General features: G+C 32.3%; 1 protein-coding gene across 1 annotated transcript; it reads left to right on the plus strand.

Annotated features, from left to right (window-relative positions):
* The first annotated feature begins 484 nt into the window (after positions 1–484).
* LOC115880153 (zinc finger BED domain-containing protein 4-like) lies at positions 485–3,512 on the plus strand. The gene is made up of 5 exons (XM_030897285.1): positions 485–1,308; positions 1,474–1,612; positions 1,749–1,897; positions 1,989–2,139; positions 2,218–3,512. The coding sequence occupies exons 1-5, from the start codon at positions 976–978 to the stop codon at positions 3,498–3,500; spliced, it is 2,055 nt and encodes a 684-aa protein (XP_030753145.1). The 5' UTR covers positions 485–975; the 3' UTR covers positions 3,501–3,512.
* Positions 3,513–15,165: the final 11,653 nt, after the last annotated feature.

The following is a 15,165-nucleotide window of genomic DNA, read 5'->3' on the forward strand; positions in this document are numbered from 1 at the left end:
AAAGCCATATTTCTTCTGTTTTCTTAAATACATTATGTGTTTTTAAAGCTTCAACTTATTATAACCTCATCTCAAACCTTTGACATTTGAAAGTTACATACATAGGTTACATAAACTACACCCTCTACATAAATTACATTAACTACATGTGATGTAGTTTATGTAGTTTTTAAAAGTAACATGTAATTTTCCGAACCCTGGTATCAGTCCTCTATACATTTTATCTAATACTCGAATAATAGTTATTTTTTATACAAGACGATAAAACGGTATTTTTTACGATAATGCAATTTTATCGTCGTGTATAAAACAATATTTTTTTCCATAGCGAGTTACGTTTTAAAACATATTCAGAAATTATTATTTCAAGGAATTTACTACGAGTAGAAAAAATATTGTGCTGGGTTGGCGTTGGTTTCTATGAAATTTGACAAATAAATAAAGCTGTATCTTTAGCATTAGTGATGGGCGAAAATAACCGGTTATTTGAAAAAACCGATTAACTGTATTAAATTAACCGGTGAATAACCGGTTATTTTTTTAGCCAGTTAAACCTAATAACCTGGTGCATCCCTCAATAACCTAAAACAGGTTATTTTTTTAAAAGATATCTAGCTCGACCTAGCTCTAACTACTACTAAATCCTAAATCTACCTCGTCCGCTTTATTTTATCTCAGTTCGTCCGTACTTTTTTTACATTTTTATTTTTTCAAAATTGTCAATTTAAATCTTAAAAATCAAAAATCTTCTCTCGGATTTGGAATTTTAGTATTTTGGATTTGTATTTACATTTGCATATGACATCTGACATCTTATGTAAAATGTAAACCATATTCTGTGGTAAAATCTAACCTCAATGTTGATGAAACGGCGGGTTTTGGTTTTGGACTTTTGGAGTTTTGTTTCGATTTGTAATGATCTTGATCTTTATTAAAGATTTTTATATTCAGTGTTCAGTTAATAAGTAGTGGAAAATGCCAGCAAAAAAAAGTGACGTGTGGAATTTCTTCAAACGAAAAGGTAATGGTATCTGCCAATGCAATTTGTGTGGTAAATGTTATCGATGTGGTGGTGGAACGACTAATCTAAAAAATCATTTAACCCATAAACACCCAGGAGTGGCTAAAGACTTAAATAATAATAAAAGTAGCAATAGTAGCTTGAGCTTAGATAAATTTAATACAAAAAAACAAAGGCTTGATACTTGTGATGTACCTGATTCTGAAGCAGTACCTTCAGGCTTGTCAACAGTAGACTCTTCCTGTTCCACAGAATCAGTACGATCTGATTTTGATGACAATGGTGAGGTAAATAATAATAGTTACAATTATATGTAGACATTTTTAAGTAGCAAACCTATTGAAAAGTAGTAAAAAGAAGTAAAAAACCTATTAAAATTATTAATATTATTATTTAATTATAATTTGTAGTAATAATAAAATACATATTTAATTTAAATTTGTGCTTTTTAGATCACTCAAAGTGTTGATTATAAGACTGATACTGATAGACCTTTATCTACAAGTTCCTCGACATCCTCAAGGACTCCTGCTAAAGTTTATGCTCAACCGACTATAATGAAAATTATTAAAAACCAAAAAAGTTATGAGGGTATGCTATATTTTTATCTTATTATTAGTAGTTACTGTTGGTATAAGCAAATTTGAAGATACTGATCCTCTATTTTTTGTTTTTTTTTTCACTGGGACAAAATGATTCATAATACTAATTTTAACTTTTATTTTAGTTGGAGGAACAAAAGAATCTGCCATAACCCAGTCCCTAATTTTCATGATTTGTAAAGACAACCTTCCTCTAGGTTGCACAGAAAAAGAAGGATTAAATTTTTTTTTGAAAACTACTGTTCCATTATATAAGCCACCCAGTAGAAGAAAGGTGGGTTAGATTTAAATTTAGTTATATTGAATTTTAGATTTGGGTAGCTTAACCTTTTACTAGTTGTTAAATATAAAAACTGTTTTTTTAGATTACATCACTTATGGAGCAAAAGTACTTTTCCTTACATGCACTTGTTTCTTCCCATCTAACAAAAGTCAAAAGAATATCCATAACAACAGACATAGCAACAGTAATGAATTCTACCAGAAGTTTTATAGTACTAACAGCTCATTACATTGGTAAGTTTTGGTTACCATTCTATTCTACCATTCTTCCATGTTATCCTGATTCCTAATTATGTGACTTTGCTTTTACAGATGATGCAACAACTAGCATGGAGACATTTTGTCTTGGGGTCAAAAACTTAACCCCTCACCATACAGCTGAAAATATTTCAAGTGACTTAACTGAAATGATCGATTCATGGAACATTTCAAAAAATAATATAGTATCGGCTACCACAGACAATGCAGCTAATATAGTTGCTGCAGTAGGATTACTTTTAGATAATAAAAGACACATTCCGTGTTTTTCACACAATTTAAATTTAGTTGTTACCAAAGCTCTTGGGGCAGTTCCAGATTTAGTTGAAATCATTGAAAAAGTCAAACGCATTGTTGCTTACTTCAAACACAGCAACATTGCTCAGGACGACCTAAGAAATGAGCAAGAAAGAGAAGGAAAATGTAATGGCACCTTTTTATACCTAAAGCAAGAAGTGCCCACAAGGTGGAATTCCACGTTCTATTGTTTAGAGAGGTTTTTATTGCTGTCAAGGCATATTGGAAGAATTTTATTAATGGGGACTCATAAAAGAGCACCATCCATGGTTACTGCCAATGAACTTTCCATTCTTGAAGAATGCCTGCAATTATTAAGACCGTTTGAACTTGCAACCAAAGACATCTCGGGAGAAAAATATGTGTCTTCTAGTTTAGTTATTCCATTAACAAACTGTATTAAAGTTTCCTTAGAAAGAATTAGTGTAACAAGCATAATCTGTCAACAACTTAAACATGAACTAAAAAATCAACATGAGAAAAGATTATTACCTCAAGAGAAAAACATACTGCTGGGTATATCAACGTTATTGGATCCAAGATTCAAAAAAATTCACTTCCATTCTCCTCTTACACTAACAAATGTTATTAATCGAGCAAAAATAGAAATAAGGGATGAACAGATCCAAAAGGACCCAAGTTTAGAACAAACGGAAACCCAAGGCTATGACAGTAGTGACACTACAGAATATGACATAAAAAACATTTGGATGGTACATGACGAGGTAGCCTCCAGTCAAAGGACAGACGATGAAGATCCAGGAAGTATTCCCAAGGAATTAAAATTATATTTAGATCAGCCTACACTACCCCGAAAATGTTGTCCAATTCGCTATTGGGTAGAAAATAAAAATGCCTTTCCAAAGACCTCACAAATTGCCCTTAAATATTTAACATCACTAGGAGCATCTGTATCTTCTGAAAGAGTCGTATCTTTTTTAAATTATGTAGTTAGTGATTCAAGAAGTAGATTGACTCCTAGTCATACTAATCAGCTAGTGTTTTTGGGATCACTTGATCCCAAATATTGGAACATTTAAAATTATTTTTTTTTAAATTTGTTCTTTTTTTTACAAAATAAATAATTTTTATTTTATTTGTTTTTTTACAGTTTAGTTTACACAAAAATAAATAAAATAACCTAAAACCCAGTTATTACTATAACCGGTTATTTTAGTTCAGGTTAACCGAAACAGGTTAAATTATGTTTTATTTTAACCGGTTAACCGATAACCGGTTATTTTTTAATAACCGCCCATCACTACTATACAGGGTCCTAGAATAAAAAATATTGAGAATTTTGTTTAAGTGCAAACCTTAAGTATGTGCTAGGATGTATTTCAGGAAAATATTTTAACTTCTATAGGGTGGCTTAAAGAAGTGTGAGTGGATCGGGATGTCATCTCAATTCACAAAATAATTCCATGAAATTTACGATTGGGAAAGAGAAAAACCTCTGTCTGCCGTTTCTAGATGCCCTTGTTAGTAGAAATGGAGGATCTATTAAGACTTCTTTATACAGAAAACCTACAAACACGGGACAATATTTAAGTTTTCAATCAAACCATTCTAAAGCAACTAAGAAAGCAATAGGTAGTTAAAACTTTATGTCATCGAGCAAACAGCATATGCAGTGACCAAGCATCAGTTAATGTTGAATTAAATAATAATTAAAACGAATTTGCTTCAGAATGGTTATTCTGAGAAGTCTATAGACAAAATTGTATAGAGTCCCCTGACGAAAACGGCGCATCAAAAACAATTTTTTTTTATATTATAAAATTCAAATTTTAGTACTATTTGACGTTGCGAATGAATTTTGACCAGAGAACATGTTTTATTTTGACAGATGATATGGACAAATTATGACAAAGTTCGGCAGTGGTGCCGCTATATAACGCGCAATTTCTTTCTCAAAAACTTTTAGCATAAAAACATTTAAAATTTATGATTTCAGTCTAGTAACTATTTAGTCAACATGTTTAATTTATGCCAATGATTTATTGATAATTTCGATTCTAAATATCTCGAGAACTATTACTTGTAGAGATTGTTACCAAGATACCTTTTTTAGGTAAAAAACGTCGCAAAAGTATATTTTTTTACTCAGTAGTTTTACCAACAAAAAGTTATTACTCTTCAAACCAGTTAAAAATATATAGGTAGCGCCCTCTACAAGTAGGAGTTATATTGACATCAAAATCAAATTTCTCATGTGAAGAAACTCCCAGACTCAAATTTTCATCCAAATATTGACGTTACTTCATAAATTATTTGTAAAAAATCGAAATAAAAAGAAAATTCTACACCCTGTATCTCCGAAACTAAGCATTTTAGGACATACATTTATACGAACTTTTTTACTTATTTTTATATGCAGAATGTGCTGCCAAAGTTTCCGGAATATAGTTCGGACCACTCTGTAGATTAATTCCCGCTATGCATTCCAATTGTATTGCTGTTTGTAACTTATTTCTTAGTAAAATAAAAAAAAATACTTTGAAATTAAAATGACAGACCCATTTATCACTATAGATGATTTTGTCGTTGGACAGACTATAATGAAATAATGTTTTGAATTTTAGAAAATTTAAAAAAAGGTATTGTTCCTAGGATTTAAATAATAACATAATCAGGAAGGCTCATGACAATCCGTTGCTCCAATCCAAACTACCCCGTCGGCTTCTCTCAGTAATCAGTCCGTAATGAGCGCCATCTGCGCGGCCCTTCTTGTGTTTATGGCCTGTCCGACAACGCTATTAACACGTCCAATATCCGACTCGGCCAAGACATAACCGAGATATGAATGACGTGACCGGACCGAAACGACTTCGACCACGATGTTCCGGCTGGCCATCCAGCGTTACTCCGGCACGGCGAACCGCTACGTTGGATTATTAAATTGTAAAAGTGTAGGGGCGGGCGGGTTCGGATAAATAGACATGTGCGCCGAGAATAGTGTTTGAATATTAGTTTGAATCGCTAGCCTGGCAAAATTAGACCGTTTCCTACGGTTATTTACGATGCCGAGTGATATTAGACAACCTGGTATAATTTGTACGTACAGAGAGATACAAATATAACGTAATATCATTTACTGATGCCAGCAACTGTTATTTATAAGTTAGCAAAGTATTATCAGTGTATATATATTGTATAACCTATAAAAATGATACTTATCATTTTTTACGTACATTTAGTATTGTCCCGCCTCGAAGATCCCTGAATTTTCTCTCGAAGTCTTAACGCTCCGGAGATAGATTTCATAGGCGTATCATTTTCCATGTCCTACATACATACTGCCATTACTCGCTGACGAGTATTCGACACCCATCAGAAGATGGTCACGCAAGGCATTTTCTTTCATGAGCTTTTCTGTGACTGAAAAGCCCGATACGTGATGTTATCTGCCTACCGCAATCCGGACATTCAAAAATCTAATTGCTTTGTTGCCTCTTCACTTTTTGGTTGTCACTGTTAACTGAGTTTAGAATTCTTCTCCATTAAGTTTTATTGTGAGCTGCTTCTTCCCACTCATTCTGCCTGTTAATCCCCTTTAAGTTTACGTGGAAAATGTCCTTGTACCTTTTCAGTTGTCCACCCGGCCTCCTCTTACCGTCTACAAGCTCACTGTAAAGAAAAAATTTGGTATGCGGTTTTCTTGCATTCTGCATACGTGACCAGTCCATCTTAAGCGAAATTTTGTAACCATGACTCCAAAACTCTCGCAGTTAGCTTTTTCAAGGACCGATACGTTTGAGACATGATGGAACCACCGGATTCTTAAAAATCCATGTCCGATCAATCAATGACAGACCATTCCTTGACCCAAAAATTTTCAGATTTTTACAAACATTCAAATATTTTCACTAATAATAGCTTGTTTGTCAAGATTTTTTTAGCAGTTGTTTTTAGAGTCTCTTTAAGCAACTCAGAAAGTTTGGAGTAACCAGAAAGTTAGTAGTAAACTATTTGTCAGTGGCTTTTTCTGTTTTTTTTTGGAATTTCCGGAAAGGGTCGTAAACAAAAAAAATTGCATAACTTTTTTTTCGATTCCCGAACTTTTATTTATGAATTGAAAGTATTTTCAGTGTTTTTTGATTGCATTGAAGAGGAAGTTAATCATCGCGACCTTATAGGTCTATGGTGTTCCCATTTTTTGAGTTATAACTTATCATACAGTTTCAGGGCTTTGCCAAAAGTCATTATCTAAGACTGTTTTAGAGAAGTTAGTTCTCCATTTTCGATATCAGTCGTACCAAAATTTATGGCACGAATGGTTTCCATCTATGCACCCTCATTGATGAGGTATTCCTATTTTCCAGAAGAACAAAATCTGCATTCGCCGTTGTTTCAATCCGAATGACAATCCGAAGATTCTTCTTACTTAAATGAAGAAAAATCTTTGATTTTGCTCGGTCGTAAAATTTGAGGAATTTCTTCGAGTATCTTAAACCGTTTCCAAGTAGTATTTTTGTACACATTTTAGATAATGTTTCTAATAATTGTAACCCACATATTTTGTATGGCTTTATTACATGTGGTGTTTCCAATGTCGACCACTAGCCGTTTCCTGTAATGTTTCGATGCGGAATCAAATTTTAGAAAAAATGTTTCGAAACATTTGCTGCAATTTGTGTCCAAGATGTTCCCGTTTCAGAAGAAACAAAATACCAAAGTAAAATAGTCTATATTTTTGTGTGGATTTTAAAATAAAAACAACCATCAACAATGTCGACCTCCGCCATCATTTTTTTGTCTTAAAATCTTTGTTTTAGGTTTTCTTGTACAAAAAATGTCTGACAAAAGCAAATTCATCGTTTAATTTGATAATGTACTTTCATAATTTTAATGCCCTTTCTATATATGATTATTTGTTGCTACAAAATATTTTTGTTTGAAATATAGATTTTTATTTCTATATCATGGTTCTGAAAATAAAATATATAAATCAATGCAAGTGAAACGCGTTGAAAATGAGTTTCAAAGCCCAACAGCCTATCAGAATATATATTTCTTTAGTTAAAAACGTTATCACTAGCAAACATGGCGGAATTTTAATTCATTATTTTATACAATTGACATGAAGTCGGACACAAATCATCTACATTATATCATATTTGTGTCTAAAAAGAGCGAAACTCGTGCTTCAAAAATGAATCGACAATAAATGGAAACCTTGTTTCCAAAGTGTTTCGATTTAGCGCTATCTTTGTAGAAATTTCGAACTAGTAGACTCTCAACAACGTAACATTTTCTTTGGTTTCTTGTTGGGTACGGATAGTAGCTGTTATTACATTTATTTCTAAAACAAATCATCTCTGTAATACGTATATACATATATATGTATAATAAATAATTATAAAATAGTATAAAAAAATCTTTATTTGTACTTACCATATGTCTGCTTTTTTAATTATAGTACTATAAAAGCTTGAAGAATGCTTAAATGCAAGAACTGCAGAACAAAATCAAAACGATAAAGTAAGGTTATGTTCTCATATATGACAGAATATCAAATAAATTATGGAAACTTTTCATTACAAAACGGATACGAAATCTGTAAATGTGAGCAACATCTGTTTCTTAAAATTTCGAGAAATTTTTATCACTAAAATCTTTATTATGGCAAAATGTTTTGGTAAAACAAAAACCGATTTATCTTACGAAACATATGTATCAAAAATGTGAGGAAACTGTTTCGCAATGTTTCCAAGCAGAGATTGAATTGAACACATAAGCCAACACAAATCTACATATGAGTCAAATTCGGTTGAATTATCCCGGCTGTAAAACAGAATTAAAATTATCTCAACTTTTTTCAACGTTCGATTGGAAATAAAATTAATTAAATAAATACTTATGTTTTAAACATTATATTATTTACAGAGGGCAAAATCACGGTAACATTAGACACCCAATATAAAAGCACACAGTAACGTTCTTATTTTTGTCAATCCCACTCTGTTATGGGACGCAACGCTCGAACCTTGCAGCCGGAATGACTCATTTCAATCCGAGGCGCTCTACATGCTGGCAACAATCCGCTAAACTTTTCCTGGCAGAAAATATTTGGGAGACTGGAGCTACTGTTTTCTTTATACTGTGATTACAATAATCTACGTTGATTAGCGTGAATAACTCTGTATAATTTTGTCATTAATTTCTAACTTGCATCTCGTTAGATGTTAAATATGCTAATGAGCCACCCTTGTTAAAAATTCGATTTGGTCATCTTTTAACCGTCCAGGACAAAACACAAAAAAATAGTCGATGATAACTATTTTTCCAAGCCTCCTTGATTACAAATTAGTGTTTTTACCATAGCACTCTAGATTGAAAATTAAAATACGATTTTTTAAATAAAAATGTCAAAATTTGACATACCTATAGCATGTCATTCTATTCAGAATGTCATTTTCTATCGAATAAAGTAGAAATATACCGAGGGTGCCATTTAAAAATCAAAAGTTGTTGCCATTTCCGGTGAAACAGGAAGTGACCAAAAACAACTGAATACGCCAATCAATCCTAATTTATGTTATATATTAACAAAGCAAATCTCATTTTTTTATCTGAAAAAATAAAAATTTTATAGGGGTGAATCACTTTTGAGACGCACCCGGTATATAGTTTGCAAACTAACCAGTTTGTAAATTAGCTAGTATATTTTGCAAAAAAATATCCCGTTTATTCAATATAACAGCGCTTTTAGTTAGTTTGCAAAAAGCTGGTTAATTGAAAACTTCTCATCACAATCTCATAACAAAGGAAGTGACTGACCTCCCATCAGAAGCATATCTAACAAAATATTTATTAGCAAGCGGCTGTTCATCCTTACCTAATAACTTGATCCTCTGCCTTTAACCCTCCTAATTAGAAACTAGTGCCGGACTGTCAGCCCGTCCTATTTGGACGTTATAAACATGTGGAAATGGGCCAGTTTGGAGGGAACTACATGTAATATACATAAAGTTTTATCGTCCGGTACTTTGCTCCGCCGTGCTGTCGGCTTGACCCCAACCCCTGCTTCATTTCGATGTATTTCAATAAAATTTATGACGTTTGACGCCATGATAGAGACGATTTTGAGTATACAATATTTTGTAATAGATATGTGTTTTAGAATAACAGAAAGATAAAACAGTTTTTTTTCAAATTTGCAGAAAATAGTTTGCTTTGATTTTGATCTTATTAGGCTTAATATAATGCCGAGAAAGCAAATTTTATAATATTATAATAGGCGTATATTGTAAGTTTAATATTAAAAGGAAATTTTGATTTAAAATATATTATGATTTGTTGTTAGTTTATAAAAAATTCATTGATAGATATGTGATCAATACAGTTGTCATGAAAATGTGTAAGTCTGTAACCTGAACTTAAACAGAAAGTACTTATGTAGCCATCAAAAAAATAATTTTATAGTATAAACGATGTAGAAAATCACCTTCAAAAAGAATCTTCTTTTAGAATAAATCATATTGATGAGGTATAATTTTTATTTAATATATATTTTAATGTTATTATTAAATTGCAATTGTATAAATAAATGACTTATAATGATATTATTTAGTTTCTGATAACCCATTGGTTCAACACTTTTAAGAATGTTACTTAAAAATTAAATATAAGAAAATGCGTTTCGCAAGTAATTAAATTATGAAAAAAATAATCTAAAATAAAATAGTAGCTTTTATAAGTAATATTTGTATCAGAGAGACTTAAATAAATGCAATTATTTTAAGTGCTGGTAGATCTCGATAAAAAAACTATTTTCTCATTACCGTTTTTAAATAACCCCAAAATAATTGAGTTATTTTACTTTGGCAGTTTCCAAAAAAATATTTTGCTTAAATTTTGGGACTCACCGAGAACCTCTGGATATTTTTTGGGTTTTCTTTCTTATAAATTTAATCTATTATCAATGTTGCTATATTATCAAACAAATATGGTTTTTAACTATAAACTATTAACTATTAAGCTATAGTCATATTTTAACTATAAACTAAACAAATTTTCAAAAACTTTTTCAAAAAATTTCAAATTTTCAATTTTTTTTTGTTCTCGAAAAAACTTCATAATTGTCTTTCAGGGGTCAAAATATACTACCCCTAAAAATATTTGCATTTATTTGACTCACACTGATTTTTTTAAAATGGAATTGAAAATACATTGAAAGTACCTACAGTGTATCATGACGCAATATGGAAAAAATTGAATAAAATGCAAAAAATTATTATTACTTTTATTTGTTGACAAATCAACTTTTCGTAAATAATATTTCTATTCACCATTAAAGTACATAAAATTTCCTTTTATTCTTGTTTTAGATGTATGGCGTTTTCTTTGACAAACTCTTCAAGGTCAAGCGCCAGTTAAAATTGGTGTTTTTTGGTTGATGCTGAAAAAATATAATTTTTCTACTTCATAACTCTTAAATTTTTATTAAAAATATATATTGATTCTCAAAGGACATCAACTGTTCAGCATGTAGAATGTAGAATGTAGAAGGTATGTAAGGGTTTTTTTCTATAACAAGGGGCCGTCCTGCGACCTCGGAAACACTGCGACCTCTGAGACCTATTGTGTTTGTCCCCTTTCTATATCTTCACCCATTCTCCTATCCCTGTGCCCCGCACTAACTTATGCAGGTCCTTGATAGGATGGAAGCATAGTTCCTCCGGTTCTAGCCTACCTTTCCCAAATAATAAATGTCGCTTGCGATCCAAAGCCTCGCAATGACATATTATGTGCTCCGTGTTTCAGGATCTTTGCCGCACAGGAGTCTGCAGCAAAGACTTCCTTGATACAGGTTGAGCTTGTTCAGGTAACACTCGACAGCCATGTGTCCTGTCAATAGGCCTGTTGAAATCCGCACTTTATTCCTGCTAAGCATTAGCAGTTATTTTGCGGTTTTAGAACTAGGTCCTTGGATAAAAGCCTTGCTGTGTCTGTGCCCCTGTTTGTTTCTCCAATGGACATTCTGCCTTTCCCTGATGTAAGGGGGGTTAATCACGGCAATCTTACAGATCTATTGTGTTCCTCTTTCTTGTGTTATAACTCATCATATAGTCTCAAAGCTGTATTTTTGTAGCAAAGTTCATGGCACAAATGGTTATCGTCATGGCGCACTCCGTGATGAGATGTTCTGGTGTTTCCCTATTTTCTCCACAGAATATGCATTCGCCGTTGTTAATCTACTGAGGTGTTCGATGAGAAAACAGTGTCTTTTAAAAACCCCGTGACAATCTGAAGATTGTTCTTACTTAAATCAAGAAAAATCTTGGATTTTTATCGGTCGTAAGTTATGAGAAATTTCTTCGAGTGTCTTGGACCGTTGCAGGGTTTGCATTCCGATTCCAGGGTACGGATGGATTCTTCCAGGTTCTTGAGTTCCGCATTAAATTGGTTTCTACTTGGGAAGCAGAACGGTTCTGGCTTAGTTAGTGAGCTGGTATCCAGAGTAGGAGAACTTTATTATCTTTGCCTAATTTGTTCCTAATTTCCGGGTTTTCTAGGCATTCTTTGTCCAACTTCGAATTGATGGTTACTGAGTTGATCGTTTTTAATGCTTCTTGACTCTTGGATAAGATGGTTATTTCTTGTTCCGATAGTTCCTATCTAAGATAAGTTGTACGCATCTTTCGATAGCATAGATTTCTACCTGAGGTATGCTGGAGTAGGTGCCCATTGGTTCGGAGTATTTAGTTTTTGACCCAAATACTCCTATCCCTGTTTCTGCTTTGGTTTTGGAAGCATCAGTATACCGCATTATGATATAGTCTTTTACCTGCTGAGCAAACGTTTTGCTCTTCCAATCCTTGTTATTATACAATACTACAGTGAGGTGTTACTCAAAGTTGTAAATTCTTGGTATGTCATTCACTGGGAGTTGGTGTGGAAAATTTCTTTTTGAATTCAGCATGTGCAAATATCAGTCTTACAGTTGATGGTGCTATGGTCTTATAGATTAATTTCCTCCAAATCTATAAACAAAACCACATTACTAAAATACAGTTTAACTAGACTAAAAAATACCTCGAAAAAAATACTTAATCTAAATGATTCAGATTTGTAAAGAAATGAAATCCTAAAATTTTTTTTAATAAACGATTCGTGTGAATAAACCCGTATTCACAACACTGATCGGTGTGATTTTACAGAGACAACTCCAATACCAAACTTGGTTAAGATCGCGATAGACAAGCAGCTCGCAGCACCACACTTACGTATTAGTTTTGAAGTTTCGAAAGTAATTTGGATGTTGGCTGGCGCGTATTTTTTCCACGCGAAGGGCAATAAAACAAATAATGGCCGCCCCGAATTAAACACTATGAAGTCTGCAAGGAAATTAACTTTATCCATAAATTTGATTTAGCGCCGAGCTGAGTCGAGCGAATTGGAGAACCTTTTGACGTAATTAAATATGATTTGTACGTCGCTGCAGGGTCGTAACGGGTTCGGACCTCGGTTTATTTTGGTTTATGTGTAATTTCCAGTTTATTTGTTTTTCTATTGGAAAAATTAACGAGGAATGGACAAACATGGGTAGATAACTGATAAATTGATTGAGATAACGCTAAAACTACACTGATTGACTTTAAACAATAATACATTTAACCTAAGAAAATCGAAACATTGGTTATAAATGAGTTACATTAAGATAGTTGGATGTGTATTATACGTTTCTTTAATTTTCCTAACGGTTTTATTTGTCTTTCCCTCTATATTTCTCTCGCCTCCCTCTCTCCCTCTCTCTCTATCTGTTTTTTACCTTCTCTCTCTTTATCTTTCTTTCTATCTTTCTTTCTATCTTTCTTACCCTCCCTTTTTTTCTCTTCATTTCACTTTCTCGACACTTGTTTTCTAGCTCTCTTTATATCTCACTTTCTAGTAGTGCGTCATGGTTGGAGGCCATGACTTCCATATAAATATTTTTCTTTGTTTACCTGTTGTATGTTTGATCGATCCATTGAATTGATGATATACTTCTATTTCTTTTTTGCTTGGACACCAACTATTATTCTTCCATGTTTTTATTTTGCCTGTTATAGAAACATTGCTTCAACGGTAAATGTAAAATAATTTTTAATATAAATAACAAAACACACAGGTAAGAGTATAGAGTACAGCACAATTTTTTGAGGATATATCATGATAAGTACACGAACACTTAATATATACAAATATGAAAATGCACAAGCAAATAAATAAAACAGACACACAAATAAATAATTTGCATATATACATAAATAAATAAATAACTAGATATTCAAATTTGGTTAAACAGATTTAGAGCTTTTTATAAAGTTTAAACAATTAGCAATTGACTGTTTACCTTTAAAGTTCTCTCCGTATGGTCTCATCAGTTTAAAAAGGTGTCTTTGGGGTTCATACCTTGGGCAATCACAAACAATGTGTTCGACTGTCAGTCTAACCTGACAATCCGCACACAGAGGTGCATCTTCCCAGTAAGTAGGTGCGAAGTCTTGTGAGTCTTGGATAAACTGGTTCGGTCTAAGTCAATATGCATGTATTTACTATAAGCCAGTGGCTTTATACTCGTACTATATAAATTATTGTTTAGATTTTGCCACTTTTGTTGCTATTCGTTTAAAATAATAGATTTTAGATAAGTTTGATAATTGGAAGGTTTAACCATTGTAACATCTACTACATCTTCTGAACTGGCTTCCTGTGTAGCATTATCCACTTTTTTATTACCAGCTATTCCCACAAGGCTTGGAACCCACAATAATGTGAGATTATAACTCTTCTCTAATGTGAGTTTATCGCATAAATTCCATTCTAATCGTCATCTGCAAGCCAACTGGGCGCCTTTTTTTTTCGATCATACGGTATTTTTTAGATTAAATGGAAACATTAGATCGCAATCTATTATTTTTTGTTTAATTGTATTAAGCTTAATTTTCATGCATCCGTTATCCGACGACACGTTGATACGATATTCATTTTATTGGTTGAATTTAAACACTTCGATTGGTTAGAAACGGTTAACCAATCGAAGCCTTTAAATTCAACCAATAAAATTAATATCGTATCATCGTATCGCCGGACAACGGATGCATGAAAATCAAGCTTTATTTCTTACTGTTAATGTTATTATTTTATTTATTTATTCAAAAAGTATAAATTCTTTTTCACAACATACTTGTGTATGAGATCCATTTTTTTGGTTAACTTTTACACGTACAGTTTAAGTTTATTTTATAGTAATTTATTATTAAAAAAACATTTATTAACTAATACTTACAAAAAAAATACTACATGTTATAGTTATAAAAAGGGGAGCAACAGATCAAATAAAAAAGATATTGCTTGAAATGCCATATTTTAATCTAAGATTGGTTAGGGTGTAGACGTTAAATTGCAAATGTGTATGTAATACTTTTTATATCTGAACCTTATTTTATATTTTTTAAAGCATGCTATTTAATTTTTAATAAACCATCATAACAAAATAAATCTTAAAACTAGAAGAATTTCGGACTTTCATTGTATTTATTTATTTTGCTTGCACAACGTTTCGGTTAGAAATATCACTGACTTTAAGAGTTCACACTTGATAACGGTTAGTGATACTTCTGACAGAAACGTTGTGTAAGCAAAATAAATAAAGACAACGAAAGTCCACCAAATTCAAAGTAAAATAAATCTTGTTGGGGGGTGGATATAAGAATG

Source organism: Sitophilus oryzae, unplaced genomic scaffold (genome assembly GCF_002938485.1).
Source record: "Sitophilus oryzae breed Bouriz unplaced genomic scaffold, Soryzae_2.0 scaffold_1618_pilon_pilon, whole genome shotgun sequence".
Lineage (NCBI taxonomy): Eukaryota > Metazoa > Arthropoda > Insecta > Coleoptera > Curculionidae > Sitophilus > Sitophilus oryzae.

Excerpts from the sequence above, each read along its gene's own strand:
- LOC115880153 (XM_030897285.1), top strand. The coding sequence starts at position 976 with ATGCCAGCAAAAAAAAGTGACGTGTGGAATTTCTTCAAACGAAAAGGT. Across the intron at positions 1,309-1,473 it reads ATTTTGATGACAATGGTGAG|ATCACTCAAAGTGTTGATTA; the intron begins GTAAATAATAAT and ends TGTGCTTTTTAG. Across the intron at positions 1,613-1,748 it reads AAACCAAAAAAGTTATGAGG|TTGGAGGAACAAAAGAATCT; the intron begins GTATGCTATATT and ends CTTTTATTTTAG.